The sequence below is a fragment of the Panthera pardus genome, unplaced genomic scaffold (genome assembly GCF_024362965.1).
Source record: "Panthera pardus isolate Hobbes unplaced genomic scaffold, ASM2436296v1 HiC_scaffold_11, whole genome shotgun sequence".
NCBI lineage: Eukaryota > Metazoa > Chordata > Mammalia > Carnivora > Felidae > Panthera > Panthera pardus.
In genome coordinates, this window is record NW_026526666.1 from 34,420,193 (window position 1) to 34,438,816 (window position 18,624).

The 18,624-nt window shown below is 33.6% G+C and overlaps 1 protein-coding gene across 5 annotated transcripts in view; it reads left to right on the forward strand.

The window, feature by feature from the left end:
• Window positions 1-18,624, forward strand: part of COL24A1 (collagen type XXIV alpha 1 chain) — a 413,859-nt gene that overhangs the window by 77,462 nt on the left and 317,773 nt on the right. For all 5 annotated transcript variants that reach the window (XM_019414025.2, XM_019414026.2, XM_019414023.2 and 2 more), the window contains 4 exons: window positions 6,022-6,075; window positions 7,282-7,326; window positions 11,656-11,709; window positions 14,835-14,879. In XM_019414025.2, the coding sequence (XP_019269570.2) occupies window positions 6,022-6,075; window positions 7,282-7,326; window positions 11,656-11,709; window positions 14,835-14,879 (198 nt within the window). The remainder of the gene's footprint in view (window positions 1-6,021; window positions 6,076-7,281; window positions 7,327-11,655; window positions 11,710-14,834; window positions 14,880-18,624) is intronic.

An 18,624-nucleotide genomic window follows, 5' to 3' on the forward strand; every position in this document is an offset into this window, starting at 1 on the left:
TTTTCAAAATTACTAATTACTAATTACTAAATATAACAAGTGATGCATGTACCTGTAATAGGTGTAATCTCAGTTTCTTGAATCAAACAAGGGCTGGAAAACATTTATGGGGAAAAAATCAGAAAGGCAGGAGGGATTAGTCCCCAGGGAGAAAAGAAAAAATTTCTAGAAAACTGCTTTGGCACAAATGTATGAATTCTAATGAAGAAAACCTAATTATTTCACAAGTAAGTGAAAAATTGACCCGTCAGTACTAATGGGTGTTCTCACAACTATATAACCTATATAACCTCATAGCCCTATAACCTAGTTCTTAGTATATTGGTTATTATTCTGAGTGAAGTATGTGTTTTAGAAGCGTCTAAAATCAATTTTAAAGGTTGGCAAATGTATTTTAGAATCAGTTATTGCTTTTCATTCTATTTATTTCCAGAAAAAAAGGCAAAATTGGTGTTAACTGTGAAATACAATTAAAACCCTTTTGCATTTTAACTGTGAAAACACTGTAGAAATTAAGAGGATCATAACTAATTTGGTAGGAGATGTTTACTTCTGGAAAATTTATAAGTATCTACAAATCGGTGGACAAACATTTGGAAAATAATTGTATCATCTGTGCAAGCTCTAGTAATAGGAACTGCCATTTATTGAATCTTTATTAGCTACTGAACTGTACCTACTATTAACTACAACTTCTAGTACTATAATTATTTATTGAATATTTCCACATGTTAACTAATTTAATACACACCAACACTAAGAATTATTGCAGTTTACCCACTTTTAAATATATTTCTACACATTGTTCTGTCTTCTTTACACAATAATCCTGTGATCCCGAAATTATTATTCTACTTTACTAATTCTACTTGGTAGCAGTGCTGGGATTCTCGATGAAGTCTGATAGTCTCAGAGTGTTTGCTTTTAATGCTTGAAGTTAGAAGTAGGATTGGGGCAGGTTTCCTATTCCTTATTTCTGCAGGGTCTAAAGATACAACTTTGTGTCTAAACTGCTCCATTCAATCTATAGATTTAAGTGGGCCACATTTTGTTTTTAACACGTTTAAGTGCATAGTGAATTGAGTTGTAGTGTTTGTTTTGAATTTCATTTGAGCTTCTGTGGTTGTCACAGTGATTTTAGGGTGTGGTTGGCTTAGACATGTTTATGCCATGTAGGATTATGCTGAAGGCTTACTTGTTTACTTTGTTTACTGCTATTCCAGGATAGCAGAATTTAGGCATCCAGCAGAATTCTTTTGTGTATTTCTCTTTGCAGCTGGAATGTCTTAAATCTCTACATGTTGCCTTAATACCCGCTATGAAAATCCATTCAAAGTCAGATTTCCTTTATGTCTTAAAACAGATTGCTTTTTAATAGAGAGCTCAATTTACCTAATTTGGCTAGGAGAGGAATGAAAGGGATGATGGTTGGTCTTAGCCAGACAGTGACCTACAGAATAAAAGCAGGCTTTTAAATCTGTTTCACTTCTTTCTATTGGCATAACCAAATAGAAGGTTTTGTGAATGTCTGGATATAGGCCTGTGTATTTTAGAATTGGATGAGGGATAAAGGAAGCTGTTGTAAATAGACTGGAGCAAATCTCGTAATTAGAGATTTAATTTCCTAATTAAATTAGAATTTCCTTAGAGTAATATTGGAAGTTATGTGCACTTTAGCACTATACCAGGAAAGCAGCCTGGGATGGTGGTCTCTGGAATTAGACTTGCTGACTCAAATCTTGGCTTCCCACTTATTGTCTGAGTGACTTTCCACTGGTGACAAATGCTCTATGTTTCATTTTTTAATCTGTAAAATAAATAATGGTACCTACTTTCTAGGGTCTAGGCAGATTAAATAAGATATTACATATAAAATACTTGAAATTGTGCCTGGCATGAGATAGATGCTAAATGAATGTTATTATAGGAATATAATATTATATATATTGTAGGAAGGCAATATTTAGTATGTAAATATGGTTTTGGAAATTCATAGGCTAAATCTCTCCAAATGTAGATAAGAATTTTATTCTGCAGGGGCACCTGGGTGGCCTATCCGGTTAAGTGTCAGACTTCAGCTCAGGTCATGATCTCACAGCTGGTGAGTTCGAGCCCCGCATCAGGCTCTGTGCTGATAGCTTAGAGCCTGGAGCCTGCTTCGGATTCTGTGTCTCCTCTCTCTCTGCTTCTCCCCCATTCATGTTCTGCTGCCTCTCTGTCTCTCTCAAAAATAAATAAGGATTCAAAAAAAAAAAAAAAACAAACAAAAGAAAAAGAGGGGCACCTGGGCGGCTCAGTCGGTTGAGTGTCTAACTTCGGCTCAGGTCATGATCTCACGGCTGGTGAGTTCGAGCCCCGCATCAGGCTCTGTGCTGACAGCTCAGAGCCTGGAGCCTGCTTCAGATTCTGTGTCTCCCTCTCTCTCTGCTCCTAACCCACTTGCATTCTGTCTCTGTCTCTCTCAAAAATAAACAAACACTAAAAAAAAAAAAAAAAAAAAGAATTTTATTCTGCAATTCTCAGAAATCCACTTGTTCACTCACTTTCTGTTAAATTGTCCATTGCCATGTGTGTGTATATATATATATGTATATACATATACATATGTATATGATGTGTGTATATATATGTATAATACATATACATATATACATATATACATATATATACATCCATATATATATGGATGAATGTCTATATGTACATGTACATATATATGTGTATGTATGATATGTGTATGTATGTATGTGTGCATGACACAACTTTTGTCAGATTGTCTCAGTTCATATCCAGGCTCTGCTGCTTACTCACTGTGGCATCTTGGGCAATTTTCATAACTTCTCTGTATCTTGTGCCAAATGGAGGATGGAGAAAATAGCATCTATCTCATAGATGTAGGATATATGTAAAGTGCTTGGCATAGTGATTGACACATAAAAAGTGCTCAATGAATGGTAATTGTTGGAGGAAGAGGAAAGGAGGGAGAAAAATGAGAACAAAATTGAGAGAGATTCTGAGGAAAGGGGAGATAAAGACATATAAGAAGCCTTCATATCTAATAGAATGGGAGGGCCAAAACTTTACCTATGATCCTCCATTTGTCTTTTCCTTGCTCTTCTCTTTCTATAGATTTTCCAAATTTGGGAGCGTTTTATAGTATTTTTCTACTTAAACTGGAGGTAATACTCTTCTGTGTGCTTCGGAGCAGAGGGACAAAGGGCTAGTGTCTTTTATCTGTTTTAAAAACAATAAGAAGGAAATGAATTTTACATAATAAATGAGTAATCCATGAAATTTACCTTTGCTGTCACCATTTGAGGTTAGGTAAAGGCAGTTCAACATGTATGCTTCTGGCATTTCCTTGGCTCAAGAATTATTTAACAGATCTAGACTCTGAATAAACTAATGAATGAATGAATAAATAGTGTATCAATGAAAGTAAAAACAAATGTAGATATTTCTTCTCTCTTGATGGTCTAGGCCTGTAGAAGCTTCCTTTCTTATGCCTTTGATTCTCTATATATCAGCCTGCCTTCAGCAAACCTTGTTTGAAAATAAAAAATACAAAGTTGTCAATGTAAAATGAATTTACTAGGTTTGTTTGTTAGTGTGTTATTTGGATAAGGATTGCATTAAATGTGTAGATTGCTTTGGGTAGTATTATGGTGTTATTTTGTTAGGGATTGCTGGTGTTATTTGGATGGGGATTGCATTGAATGTGTAGGTTGCTTTGGGTACTATAGACATTTTAATAATATTTGCTCTTTCAATCCATGAGAATAGAATGTTTTTCCATTTCTTTGCATCGTCTTCAATTTCTTTCATAAGCTTTCTATAATTTTCAGCATACAGATCTTTTACCTCTGGTTTGGTTTATTCCTAGGTATCTTCCAATTTTTGGTGCAATTGTAAATGGGATCAAATCCTTGATTTATTTTTCTGCTGCTTCGGTATTGGTGTATAGAAATGCAACCGATTTCTGTACGTTGATTTTATATCCTGCGACTTTGCTAAATTCACATATCAGTTCTAGCGGTTTTTTGGTGGAGTGTTTCAGGTTTTCCACATAGAGTATCATGTCATCTGCAAAGAGTAAAAGTTTTATATCTTTTTGTTGTCTGATTGCTGAGGCTAGGACTTCCAGTACTATGTTGAACAACAGTGGTGAGAGTGGACATCCCTGTCATGTTCCTGACCTTAGGGGGAAAGTCTCAGTTTTTTCCCATTGAGGATGATATTAGCTGTGGGTCTTTCATATATGCCTTTTATGATGTTGAGGTATGTTCCTTCTACCCCTACTTTCTTTAGGGTTTTTATCAAGAAAGAATGCTGTATTTTGTCAAGTGCTTTTTCCGCATCTATTGAAAGGATTATATGGTTCTTATCCTTTCTTTTATTAATGAGGTATATCACACTGATTGATTTGTAAATATTAAACTAGCCCTCCAGCCCAGGAATAAATCTCACTTGATCATGGTGAATAATTCTTTTCATGTACTGTTGAATTTGATTGTCTAGTATCTTGTTGAGAATTTTTGCATCCAGATTCATGTATGTGTGTGTGTATATATATATATATATATATATATATATATATATATATGCGCACACACAATAAAATATTACTCAGTGGTCAAAAAAGAGTGAAATCTTGCCATTTGCAACAACATAGATGGAACTGGAGTGTGTTATGCTAAGCAAGTGAAATAAGTCAGTCAGAGGAAGACAAACATCATATGATTTAACTCATATGTGGAATTTAAGAAACAAAACAAATGAATATAGGATAAAGGAAGAAAGAATAAGATAAAATCGGAGAGGGAGGCAAACCATAATGGGTGTTGGGCATTAAGGAGGGCATTTGTTGGGATGAGCACTGGGTGTTATATGTAAATGATGAATCACTGGGTTACACTCCTGAAACCAATGCCACATGGTATTTTAACTATCTTGAATTCAAATACATAATTTTTTAAAAAATAAATAAAAAATGAGTTTACTTGGGTGCCTGGGTGACTCAATCAGTTGAGCATCCGACTCTTGGTTTCAGCTTAGATCATGTTATCAGGTTCATGGGATTGAGCCCTGTGTTGGCTCTGCACTGAGCATGGAGCCTGCTTAAGATTCTCTCTCTATCTCTCTCTCTCTGCCCCTTTCCCCTGCTTGCACATGCTGTCTCTCTCTCTCTAAAACAAAAAAGAAAAATTTAAATGAATTTACAATTCCAGTGTTACTGTTTGAATTTTTAGATAGAGATATATCATGATTGAGGTAATTACCACTCAATATCCATTTCTTAATCAGACTTGCTATAAAAAAAAAGTTTATCTTAGGAAGGAAGAAGAGATTGGTTCTGAAGTTCACTGCCCCTTTTAGTCTTCTGGGGCTCATGCTCAGACATTAAGGACATCATGCTTAACATGCAAGATGTTGAGGTAAGAAAATGATTGAGACACGAGACAATATAAAAAGACACTGGTTATTAAGAAGTGTACCAACTCTTGGGGCATCTGGGTGGTTCAGTTGGTTGAGCATCTACTTTGGGTCAGGTCATGTTCTCACGGTTCATGAATTCAAGCCCCACATCAGGCTCATTGTTGTAAGTGCAGAGCCTGCTTCAGTTCTCTCTCCCCCTCTCTTTACCCTCCCTTGCTTGTGCTCTCTCAAATAAATAAACATTTATTAAAAAAATAAAAGAAAGAAATTAATGTACCAACTCTTTCTAGAATAGGTGTCTTATTTATGTAGTGCTGGAATTTTCCATCCTGGATTTATCATTAATAACCAATGTCTCATTTAGAGCCCTAATCTAACGTTTTATTTACATTTATTTAGTCATTTTGGCTCATTTTAATTTCAAGTAGGTGATTTCAGCCAGATAAACAATGTGTAGGATCCTTGGTCCTTCTGTGGCGAAAAAAATTCTTTCTGAACTTGAATATTATAATTGTGCCAAATTTGTTTCCTTGGGCTTCTTTTGGTTTTGTTGTATTGTTTTATTTATTTTGTTTTTTATTTCAGGGAATTCCAGGATTCACTGGTAATATTGGTTCACGTGGTTACCCTGGCAGGCAGGTGAGGTAACTATATTTATACTTTTCCTTATATGTTCCTTTGTATTAATGCATTGCACTTTCTGATTTTCAGAGTTAGTGTTCAAATAATAATTGGTTTACTTTTATTAAATAATGAATTACTCATGGCAAAATAATTCAAAATCAAAATTATAAAAATCCTCCAGAATTTTACTGTAGAAAGTTATGTGTAAAATTGGAGTAGAGTTTTTAAACATGTATGATGTGATACAGTGGAACCTTCAAAATTAAAATGCCCAAGGGTCTAATAAGATTTTAAAACAATCCTGTGGCTGATTTTACAATACTGCCACTGACTAAAATGAAGTAATGGTAAGAGTTAAGATTGGATAACAAGTATTATTTTTTAATAGCAGAGTTATAAAAACTTGAGAGTTTGATAGTGCTGTATACACCACTACCAAACACTTTTATCTGAAATGAATTCAAGTCTTTGTATATGGTTTTGAAAATTCATTCTAATTATTTCATATTTATTTCCCTCTAATTTATAACTTTATTTCTTGTAGACTACTAACAGAATAAATTTTTTCATAGGTTTTCATGAAGGCTTACTCTTGAAATTGATTATTCATTTAGCATACTAAAAAACTATAGTTATAATATCTTTTTTATTCTCAAGAATAAGGGAAATGGAAATGCCAAAAAGTAATCTATAGTTAACAAAATTCCACATTTTGGGCCTTTAAAAATACATGGAAGGTATTGTATATTACAGTCTTACCACCAAGTGATGATTTATGTTATCTGAAACATAAAATATAAATGCTCAAGCATATGGACATTGATCTGAAGTTAAAATGTATTTTTTTAAATTATGGGAATATTTTAGATATTTTAACTAGAAGTGTTTTAAAAGAATACAATTTTCCAATGAGAAATAATTTAATTAAAATTTATTTTTTATATCTTATAATGTGTGTTAATCTACCTTGTTTGGCTGTCTAAAAACATATATATATATATATATATATATATATATATATATATATATATATATATAGTTCCTCTTTTGGTTCTGAAATGCTAAAACTTCTTGAACATATATAGTCTTCATTAAGTATACCTAGTTCTGAATTTTATACTTGTGAAAAATGATACCTCTTTATGTACCCATTTCATTTTATTTATCAACAATGCTTTCAAAATACTGTAGTGTGATGATGATGTCTTTTGTTCACACTAGGGTGTAGCTGGACCAGAAGGTAATCCAGGTCCTAAAGGTATACGAGTAAGTAAGCATTTTCATCATTTTGTAAGCGTGCTTGCATACAAGTAGGATGAAATATATAAAATAGTTAGCAGTTTCACACTTGTGTAGGAGCTTTGAATATAATGCCAGTTTAGCCTAAAAAGAAGTTCATTTGTTTAATAGATACATTCACTGTTAATGGCAACAGAAAGCACTCTTGTAGTAGTTTTACATCATTCTTTTCTATACTTTCTGGCTCCTAGCATGTCTGGTGTGTTAGAATATACTCTATAGTATAATTTATATATGAAGTCTATAGACCTAAGAAATCATGATAAAAAATATGAAGAGGAAACAGAATTCTATTAATTTCAAGGCTGAGATAATATGATGCAAAAACTATCTGGAGTAAAAACTATATATATCTGAAAAGAAGAAAATAAGCTTATCATATCGAGAATATACCACTGTACTTCTGAACCATTAAGGAGTTTTGTTAGTCACTTTAAATCATTAAGGGAGTAAAAATAATTACCGTTATATCTTATATAGTGTCCTACACATTAAAATCAAAGGTAGTCTAAGAAAAATTAAAAAGTAAACTAAAATTTTTGTTTTTTAAAATTTTCTATTTTTAATGGCAAGTTATTTTCCAGAATCTACCTGCATGCCTTATATTATCTAAAATGCCTTTTTGAAATAAAGCATAATGTATTTACACAGTATGTGCTATAATGATGTCTTTAATTCCTAAATATTTTCAAATACTTTCATATGTATTTTCTTCTCTTATTTTGCTGTCAATCCTGTGAAGGAATTTTACAGATGAGAAAAGAGTAAGCTAAGGAATTTACATGACTTGGCAAAGTCATAGCTAGCTAGAAGTAGACCCAAAGTCTTTTCACCTTTATTCTGTACTCTTACCTCTATTTCATACTGTTTCTACTCTTGCATTAAGTGAAAATATAGCGGGGACAAGTCATATATTTTTTTAATTAGAAACTGTACCAAAAGCACATATTGACTTGGATCCGGGAAGAAGATATTTTAGTGGTCAAGAACATAGCTTTGGAGTTAGAAGGACCTGCTTTTTTGGTTTTTTTCCTTCATGTAAAAATCCTATTAGATAATGATAATAAAACTTGCAATTAAGGTAGTTATGATAACCACCTGACCTTAACATTCTTTTTTGTTTGTTATTTATTTATTTATTTTGAGAGAGAAAGAGCATGAGCAGGGGATGGGCAGAGAGAGAGAATTCTAAGCAGACTCTGTGCTGTCAACCCAACGTGGGGCTCAATCTCACAAACTGTGAGACCATGACCGGAACTGAAATCAAGAGTCGGATGCTTAACCGACTGAGCCACTCGGGTGTCCCCTTGAGCTTAACATTCTTTTTTTTTTTTTAAATATGAAATTTTTTGTCAAATGGGTTTCCATACAACACCCAGTGCTCATCCCAAAAGGGTGCCCTCCTCAGTGCCCATCACCCACCCTCCCCTTTCTCCCACTCATCAACCCTCAGTTTATTCTCAGTTGTTAAGAGTCTCTTATGGTTTGGCTCTCTCCCTCTCTAACTTTTTTTTTCTCCTTCCCCTCCCCCATGGTCTTCTTTTAAGTTTCTCAGGATCCACATAAGAGTGGAAATATATGGTATCTGTCTTTCTCTATATGACTTATTTCACTTAGCATCACACTCTCCAGTTCCATCCACGTTGCTACAAAGGGCCATATTTCATTCTTTCTCATTGCCACGTAGTATTCCATTGTGTATATAAACCGCAATTTCTTTATCCATTCATCAGTTGATGGACATTTAGGCTCTTTCCATAATTTGGCTATTGTTGAGCTTAACATTCTTAAACCACAGTGCCCAGCATATAGCATACATTTTCTTTGCAGACTCTTTCATTTTATTGGAATTTGAGAGTCTCTTCTGTGCATTAGCTAGTACCACCAAGACACGTTATTTGGCACCTTGCAGTTTTCTCTTACTGTATTTTCTCATCTTGCTTCAATGATTCCTCTATTTCGAAGTTCTTCTTTATGCCACTGTATGTTATACATCCTTTTGCATTATGTTAGACATCCTTTTGTTGTTGTTTTTTTTTTCATTTGTATGGAAACTATAGTCTGGGTTGTAACCCTTTTTAAGTTGTATTTTTAGGTTTTGACAGCAGCTTCATAAAAACATTATTTTAGGGGCAGCTGGGTGACTCAGTCGGTTAAGTGTCCAACAAGCTCCGGTCATGATCTCACGGTCTGTGAGTTCGAGCCCCGTGTCGGGCTCTGTGCTGTCAGTTCAGAGCCAGGAGCCTGCTTCAGATTCTGTGTCCCTCTCTCTCTGCTCCTCCCCCACTCATGCTCTGTCTCTCTCTATCAAAAAAAAAAAAAAAAAAAAGAATAAACATTAAAAAACATTTTTCAAAATAACAAATATAATTTCTTTTCTGATTGATTTAATTGATTTGGTTCCTTAATTTTCCTTTGTGAATACAGGAAGAATCAAGAAGTCCATTTCTCTAGGCTTCCTATTCACAGAGGTTCTCAAATGTAGACTTTTAACATTAACTTCAAATCCACATTTGGTTAAAAGGACAAAAATCACAAAAACATGCTGACAGGATTATAAGAGGTTTTTTTATTTGGTTTGTATCTTGTTATTGCACTATACCACATACTATGTACTGTAAATTAATATTTTTATGAATCATGTGATAAATGATCTTTTGACTGGCAGCATTATTTAATTTCATTTTGTGGTGTTATGATAATTACTTTTACATTAAGTGCATATGTTTAAAATAGACCATCACTTTGTAATCCTCTTTTGGCAATTCTTTGTATAATAATATGCAAGGTGCCTCAAACAATAGAAGTATGTAGGGCCTCTCCTGACCTTTTACTGGCACACTGGTGACACAAAATTGCCTCTAACTGGATATAAAACCTTCAGTATAAAACAAAAAAGCATATATATTATATTTTTTTAAATGTTCTTTGTTTCATTACACACTAAACTGTAGTTTAGGGACAGAGTCTTAAGAATGATCACAACCCCGTGTGACTTTTTTGGTGGGTGCTGCTGACATTTTATATTCTGTTAGAATCAGCATAATAATTCTCAGGAAACCTTTATGAAATACCTATGTAATTATTCATTAAAATCTTTAAAATGTTTTTGCACCTTATTCAGGCTATATCGAATAGAGGTCTAACTTTCTCTTGAGTTTTCAGTTGATTTCTTAGTTCAGTGATAAGTGTATACCAGTTAGGGTGTCTGTTCTTTTTATTTATAAGAGAAAATTCAGTTGTATGTATTAAAATAAAAGTTAAGTCTTTTTAAACTTGAGGCTATCTGTAGCTGGTGATTCTGAAAATAATGTTTTGGAATCATAATCCAAGCTCATAAGCCTTCAAATTTGGACCATTGAAAGAGCCTTCTAATAGATTTTCCTACATTCACTGTTTCTTGCCTCAGACATATTCTATATCCTGCCAACAGATTAATATTTTGCAAGTACAACCTAACCTAAGGTCACTATCACAATCCTTTAAAGGCAGTAGCTTCCAGTTGTCTAAAATATAAAGTCTAAAACTCTTAGCTTGAAATTTAAGTCTCACCTTAATGTACTCTCCAAACTATCATACACTTTACCTCTTAAATTGGTAAAGAGATTATTTACCTCTTTATTTACCTTTAGGTTATAACTAAAGTATGTTAGGATAAAGTACCTTGCATTGTTATATATAAATACCCCTTGGTTGTCTGACCAGTTGGAATCTTCTTTAAGGTACAGTGGGTTTTTGCTCTTCTCCAAAGCATCTTACAAGTATAATGCTATCTGTTACCATTTACAGACACTCCCTGAAATTCTCTGATTCTGCTTTCTGTAATTGTTCTGCTGGCAGTGTTCTTTCTCCATCCTGTGCTTATCAGGATTTTAGCTACGCTGTAGTCCTAACTCAGGTGTCAGTATCTTTTGAAAACTTTTTTGACTTTACCTTCTGCCACATTGGAATGGATCTCTTCTTCCTTCATGCTACTTAATATCTTTTGATACTTCCATTCTGCCTTAAATTTTAATTAATTATATATTTTTCTGCCCACTATAAAATTCAACGAAAGGATTTGGTCTTGATTTTCATTGGCCGGTGTGTCTTAAGTTATGTTCCCTACTTTTTTTTTTTTTTTTTAATGTAAAGATTGATCTGTAACTTCTGGAAGGAAGGTGATAAGGCAAAGGGAAGTTATTTATTCTGTTAAGCCTAATAGTTTCACACTATTATGGAATAATTTTATTATCTCTATTTGAAATTCCTTACAGGGTAAGTATTCAAATGAAAATATTATTTCCTTACTTTAAGGGTTTTATTGGCTCTCCTGGAGAAGTAGGACAACTGGGACCTGAAGGAGAAAGAGTAAGTCCATTTCCTTCAAATATTATTTCTAAAGTGATATGCTTATGATAGGACAACAGAGGTCATAAGAATTTATCAGATAGGTAATCTTATTGTGTGAAGCAAACCACCTTTTAAGAAAAACCACCTACCAGATATATAATTAGATTCTCTTGAATTTTACCGAATTTGTTTTAAGGAAATAAGGTGATACAAATATATATGGTTAGATTTATTTGTTTTTATCTATCTATTTGTAAGAGAACATGCACAAGTTGGGGGCAAGAGAGGGGTAGAGGTAGGGGCACCTGGGTGGCTCAGTCAGTCGCACATCCGACTTCGGCTCAGGTCATGATCTCACAGCTTGTGAGTTCGAGCCCCATGTCAGGCTCTGTGCTGACAGCTCAGAGCCTGGAGGCTGCTTCGGATTCTGTGTCTCCCTCTTTCTCTGCCCCTAACTCACTAGCATTCTGTCTCTGTCTCTCTCAAAAATAAATAGACATTAAAAAAGAGAGAGAGGGGTAGAGGGAGAGAGAATCTTAAGCAGGCTCCATGCCCACTGTGGAGCCCATCATGGGGCTGGATCTCATGATTGTGAGATCATCACTTGAGCCAAAATCAAGAGTCGACACTTAACCAACCGAGCCACCTAGGCATCCCTGGTTTGCTTTTTTAAATTTAATTTTTAAAAAATGCAAATTGAAATATTAAAATATCTACTTATGAAAATTGTATCTTGTAATTCATTAGTATTTAAGTACAAACTCTTGACAGGTCTTGTACTTTACAATACAATGTATAGTAAATAATTCAGCTTCAGAAGATATATTTTTGTTTAATTTAATAATGGAAGATAGCTGTTCATAAATATAGGCTCTTGTGAATAAAGATAGAATCTTTGCAAAATGGTTGTTACCTTGGAACAATTAAGTACAGCGTTTTGGTATTCCAACTTCATCATGTCTACTTTTCAGTACTGTTCAGTGATTTCTATTGCATTACTTCATTTGTACTGTTGGTATTCACTGAAAAAGATAGAATTGAATAATATTAGTATATTATCATAAGGTTTGAAAATATAGTCATATTCAGGATTTAGCATTTGACTCTATTATTTGTAGGCATGGTGGTTAGGCCAGAGTTTTCATTTCTGGAAACTGGTTTTTGCAAATGAAAGTAAACCAAATTATTCTTTGCTAGATGACTTTTTCAAACATACAGTCAGTTTGAGTGAATTATATTACATTTTCTTGTAATGACTTGTGAATTTCCTGACGGAGAAGAAATAATCAGAATTTAAATGTGCTGTTGTGGCAATCAAAGTGTTCATTCTTCTTTGGTGAGATGAGGTGAATATTTTCCCTTGATGAATATGCAAGTCATTTCTTTCACTTGCAGAAATATCTTCAGTGTAATCCCACAACTAAGCTACCTGATTGTCATGTGATACAGCAGACTTAGAGTTCATGTTTTCAATCTATCATGCAAAGAATTGAATGCTTCTCATTCACCCAAAGGAGTATATACAGTTTACATTTTTATTACTCTGTTGCACATGATGCAATCCTTTCTTGGCCTTTAGACATGAACTTATTTCTAGTTAATGATGTAATAAATAAAGCAAAATTATATGTCCTCGCAAAATGTTATTATCTTGAATCTGAGGATCCTATCACTGACCATCATTAGGCCCACTGCCTGTAATCATACTCACTAGTTTTGACCAGTCTATATGAAAATATTAAGACCTGTCTCGAGTCATAAATGTAAGACCATTTTGTGATATTATGGCTATCATAGGTGCCATGTCCTAATATTATTTGGCTACTTCAAAATTTTCATTAAACTATGAATGATATAGCTAACTGGGTATTGTTATTGTGTTATAAAATGTGTACGTGTAGAGAAGAGAGTAGAGAAGAAGTGTAGAGAAGGGCAGGAAAAAAAAAAAGAGTATAATGTTAATCCCTTCCAAAAACAAATAGAATTCCTTCCTGAAAGTCAGTAACGTGTGTGTGCGTGTATATATATGACAAAGTGTTTATATAATTTTGTCTGTACAATCCTTAGGTTTCCTGCTGAGATTTAGTGGCCCTACTAAAGTTGTAAAAAATAATTACCTTATCTCTTAAAAAAAAAGGTTGGCTATATTATGTAAAGATGTATAAAGTCTTAATGAAATGAGTCCTATCACTCACCCGTGCTTTTTGATAAGACATTAGATGAGTTTTATCAAACACTGTTGAACTGAAAGTCGATGGATTACTGCCACCAATGATATCCTCTAAGTTAACTCTATGTGCCTATAAATCCCATGCTACATGCTTTTGGCAGAGTTCTTAGTCTCTAAGGCTTATAGGTAAGTCTGAGTCTCAAGGTGATTATATAAGTGAGGGTATTTTAGAATGCAAGTTACAGAAAATCCCAACTCAAACTGGCTTAAAAATGAGGAAATTTTTAATAATGATGGTAACGATGATAGCAAATGATTTACTGGGTCGTTGTATATATGCAAGGCACAGGTAATAAGAGCAGAGCCAGGATTTGAACACAGATGTTCTGGCTCCAGTGCTTGAGCATTTAAGTATTATGCCCTACTACTTCTTACATAACCAGAAATCTATAGGTTAGGTGGGATGTAGGCACAATATGATCTTTAGCACAGTGATACCATCCTCTCCACTTTGCTTCACCTAATGTTGGCTTTATGCTAAGGCAGGTTTCCCACCCAGTTGCAGAATTGTCAGTGCAAGGGCTAAATGTGCTTTCATTTATGTCCAGTCGAAGAGGTAGGGAGACAGGAGGTTAATTGTCCCTTAGGTTTTGGAAAATGAGACCTTCCTGTTTATGTGGTTGTGTGCCTACCTCTGGACAAAGAACTATCACCGGAGGAATGGTAGGATCCCATTTGGAAGTACAGATAGGATGCATTCCAGAATAAAATCAGGATTCTGTTATGAAGGAGAAAAAGAGCCGCTTCAATTAAATTAATATATTGAAGCTTTTCTGAATGCCATACCAGTTTAGAGAATAATTCAGTTTTCTCTTTGTGATACTTCATTAATTGATGTTTGAGAAAGAAAAGATCTGTAATATCTTATTCATTTATTCAACAAGTGTTTACTTTTGACATCTGTATATTCTAGGGTGTTCCTGGGATCCGGGGAAAGAAGGGTCTTAAGGGAAGACAGGTAATTCAATTTTTATTTTTTGAGGTTCCGTTCAGAGCGATATAATCTAATTATATGCATATTTCTTCAGAGCGATATAATCTAATTATATGCATATTTCTCACCTATATAAATATAAATGTAGTTGTTCTTGTTATCCACAATATATCTCATTCAATAGAATTTAACTTTTGCCACCTTAACAGTTTATCAAATAATATCTGAGATTATGAAGGAAAATTTAGCTTAAAAAATAATGAAATATAACACTTCTCTAACCATTTAATAGACCAGTGGAAGGGACTTTTATCCCTATTACAAGAAACTAAATGTCACAGAAAATACATGAACAATTTAAAATACTAATGATATCACTATTAACCTTCATATTTTACAGGTTTTAAGAATGCCTGCTTCAGACATTAGTTTAGAAACTAGTTCCCTGCAGCTTCTTATATTTTCAGATTTTAAAAAATCAAGGAAAGTGAATTTTTGCCAGATATAATAATTTCAGAGATGGGAGGAAATTTTGACATCATCCAACATCCCCATCATTTAACAAAGGAGAAGACTGTGGTTCAGGGAAGCATCCTTATGTTATCCTGGCTGAGTTAGTTTAGCTAACTACCCACCTCCTTTTCACTTGTGTTGTTTTACTGCTATCCAGAGGTATTTATTAGGGTAACACTTTCTGTGCTACACTGTGTTCTCTAGTCTATTAGGAAGGAAATTGGGTTTTTCATAACAGCTTTTCTAAAATTTTGGTATGTATAAAAAAAAGGCTTGATAATAATTGTAAAAGAGAACAAATCTCACCAGAATATTCATATCCTTTTAAAGCATTTTATTCTTGAGTTTTGCAGTATTTCTTGACGGTAGATTAGAATCGGTATTAACGTCACCGTTATATAGGTGAGGAGAGTGAGGCTCAGTGATGTTCAAAGACTTGCTCAGCATCACGTAGATAATGGTGGTAAAACCAGAAATTTATCTCAGCTTCTCTGAATATAAACCCAGGATCCTTTTCCTTCCTCCTTAGGTATTTCTGCTGTCTGCTACTCACACTGCTTAGAACATGATTAATTTTTTTCATGATATTTGGCCAAAATGTGATAAAATTGTTTTAAAGTTCCACTTTAAAGATTTCAATTTATTGGGGTCCCAGGTGGCTCAGTCGGTTGAACATCCAACTTCAGCTCAGGTCGTGACCTCAGTTCGTAGGTTCAAGCCCCACATCGGGCTGGGCTCTGTGCTGACAGCTCAGAGCCTGGAGCGTGCTTCACATTCTGTATCTCCCTCTCTCTCTGCCCCTCCCCTGCTCAGGCTCCATCTCTCAAAATGAATAAACTTAAAACAAAAATTCAATTTAATAAGAAAAGCTTACCAAACTGTCAAGAAATTAAAAATAAGCCAGCCATTTTGTTTTCTTACATCTATATTCAACTTTAAAGCTAATCTTCCAGCATTTATTGTTTCCATCACCATTTTTAGTTCTTAAGAACTCTGATAAATATTCTGTATACCATCTCATTTAATTACACTCCATTATACTGCAAAATGTTATTTCTTTTTGTTTAAGTCCTCGTATATACCCCAACAGAAATACCTCTCTAATTATCATGTGCAAATATCTATCTAACTGCAGATTTAGGCTCTCAAAATTGACAGTAGGTGAAATTTATCTTCCTTATTCTTGTCTTCTCCATTCTTCATCTTTATTTTTTTCCTTTTTTCTCCTATCAAAGTATGACATTAGTGAAAGAATGAATAAAGTTATTTATGGTTATTATGTAAATTACTTCTAATGCTTCCACTGTTACCTTACCCATTAGTAATTATATTCTAAGTGTAGTTTAAGACAAATTAAGTAATCTGCAATGGTGGAATTTTAGGCATTGTTGAGAAAATAGAGTATTTTCCCAAAGCCCTTGTAATATGCCACTTACATAGCTACCAACTTCATTTATTAATATGGCTGGATTTCTGTGGATATTAACTTTATCTTGAAAATGTATTGGTAATTTTTAGTTTCCTACTCTATCATGAACTATAAAATTATCCATGGAAATTTATAGATAGCTTCTGGTTTTTTACTCTCTAAAGAATTATAAAATTATCCCACAGATGCTATTGAATTCAAAAGAGAAGTTCAAGAAAACAGTGGAAAAATAATGAATGGAGTGATTGCTGGGTTGATCTCACTGTTCTTTACATTATAAAATTTGTAAAATTTTATTCCTTTAAAAACATATGCCCTTGTCACAGATTTAGATCCTTGGGAAAATTATATTTGAAAAGCATATGTATCCCATTTTTCCTAAACAGTGTTTATAGTAGAAAATCTGTCTGGTGCTGTAATATGTCATGTATGCTATATGTACTTTTTCTTGGTTTTACCACTAAATTATTTGGCCATGTTTCTGAGGAAATCACAGTACTTTAAGATACAGTTACAGCCGCAAGTCAAATTATGCCAATGCTGACCTCAGACACTGTGTAGAATAGTATCTTATGTATAAATGCTCCCCTATGTTCTGTTTATTACAAGTAAAATCATCTTCAAATAGCTTTGACATTAAATAAGGGCAAACGTATTAGCATGGGATATTATGCATCATGGGAAACTTCTATTTCAATTTAGATTATTAATGTTCCATGAGAAGAATGGTTACTTATTACTGTTTTAATAGCAGTGAAAGGAAAATACCTTTTGATGATGTGTCCACTTTCTGGTGTGGAAAATATTAGGTGTGTGGAATATAAATATGGCCATTTTTTCTTGGTAATTGATTAAATTATGTATATTATTTGTTATTATTTATGAAGTTGATATTCAAACACAGCTGCAGAACTAAAGCATCCCAGGCCACCATAAAGATGATGACAGAAATCTATATGTCTGGAAGAATATAATAGAAGTCGTAGAAATACTGAAATCTAAAAGTACCTGTATCTAAGAAACTTTTGGCTATGCATATGTCAAGGATTGTTAATTCAAAATTTCTGCTGACTTCAGAGCTATTTAGAAGTGTGGGTTCATGCTTTGCTAGGGTACTGCTATGTGGATCCCATGTCATTTCGTTTATGATCATTAGTATTAGTATTAGAAGATGTACTTTATTATAATTATCACTCTCCTTTAATTAATCTGATTATTCTTTCTCTGTGTTAAATTTTCTCATTTCCTTAAATTTTAGGTAGATAGAAGTATGCAGTCTTACAAACATAGAACACGATTCAGTTTGAAGTAATTTTACAATGTAATTTGTAGAAAACTAGTAACCCTTTTTAGATAACTCCATAACGTTTATGGGATATTTTACACAGGTTTTTAAAGTCTCTGAAATTAAGGCCAGAAGCTGATCAAATGAATTACTTCACTTTCTGTACTATGTATGGTATGAAACACTTTGACAGTCAAAATAGGCAGAGAAAACTTCAAAATCCAAGTTTAGGCCTTTGTAAATATTAACATGACCTTCTTTGCACAACTGAGTCAGTTTCTAACTTATATACCAAAGCTGTGTGTTTGATATAAATAGTTTAACAAAATATTAATATGTATATCTCTCTCTTATATAGAGAAATCATATGCTATATACATGTAGCACAGAAACATAGAGTAGTAAAAATCCTGTCCAAAATATTTCAGTGATGTAGTAACATTACTGAACTTAGGCTCAGAAGACTTGCTATTCTGCTACTGTACCTTGTTCTGCTAGCCAAATCATCACTTCTTTTCCTGAGTAAACACTGACTATGGAAT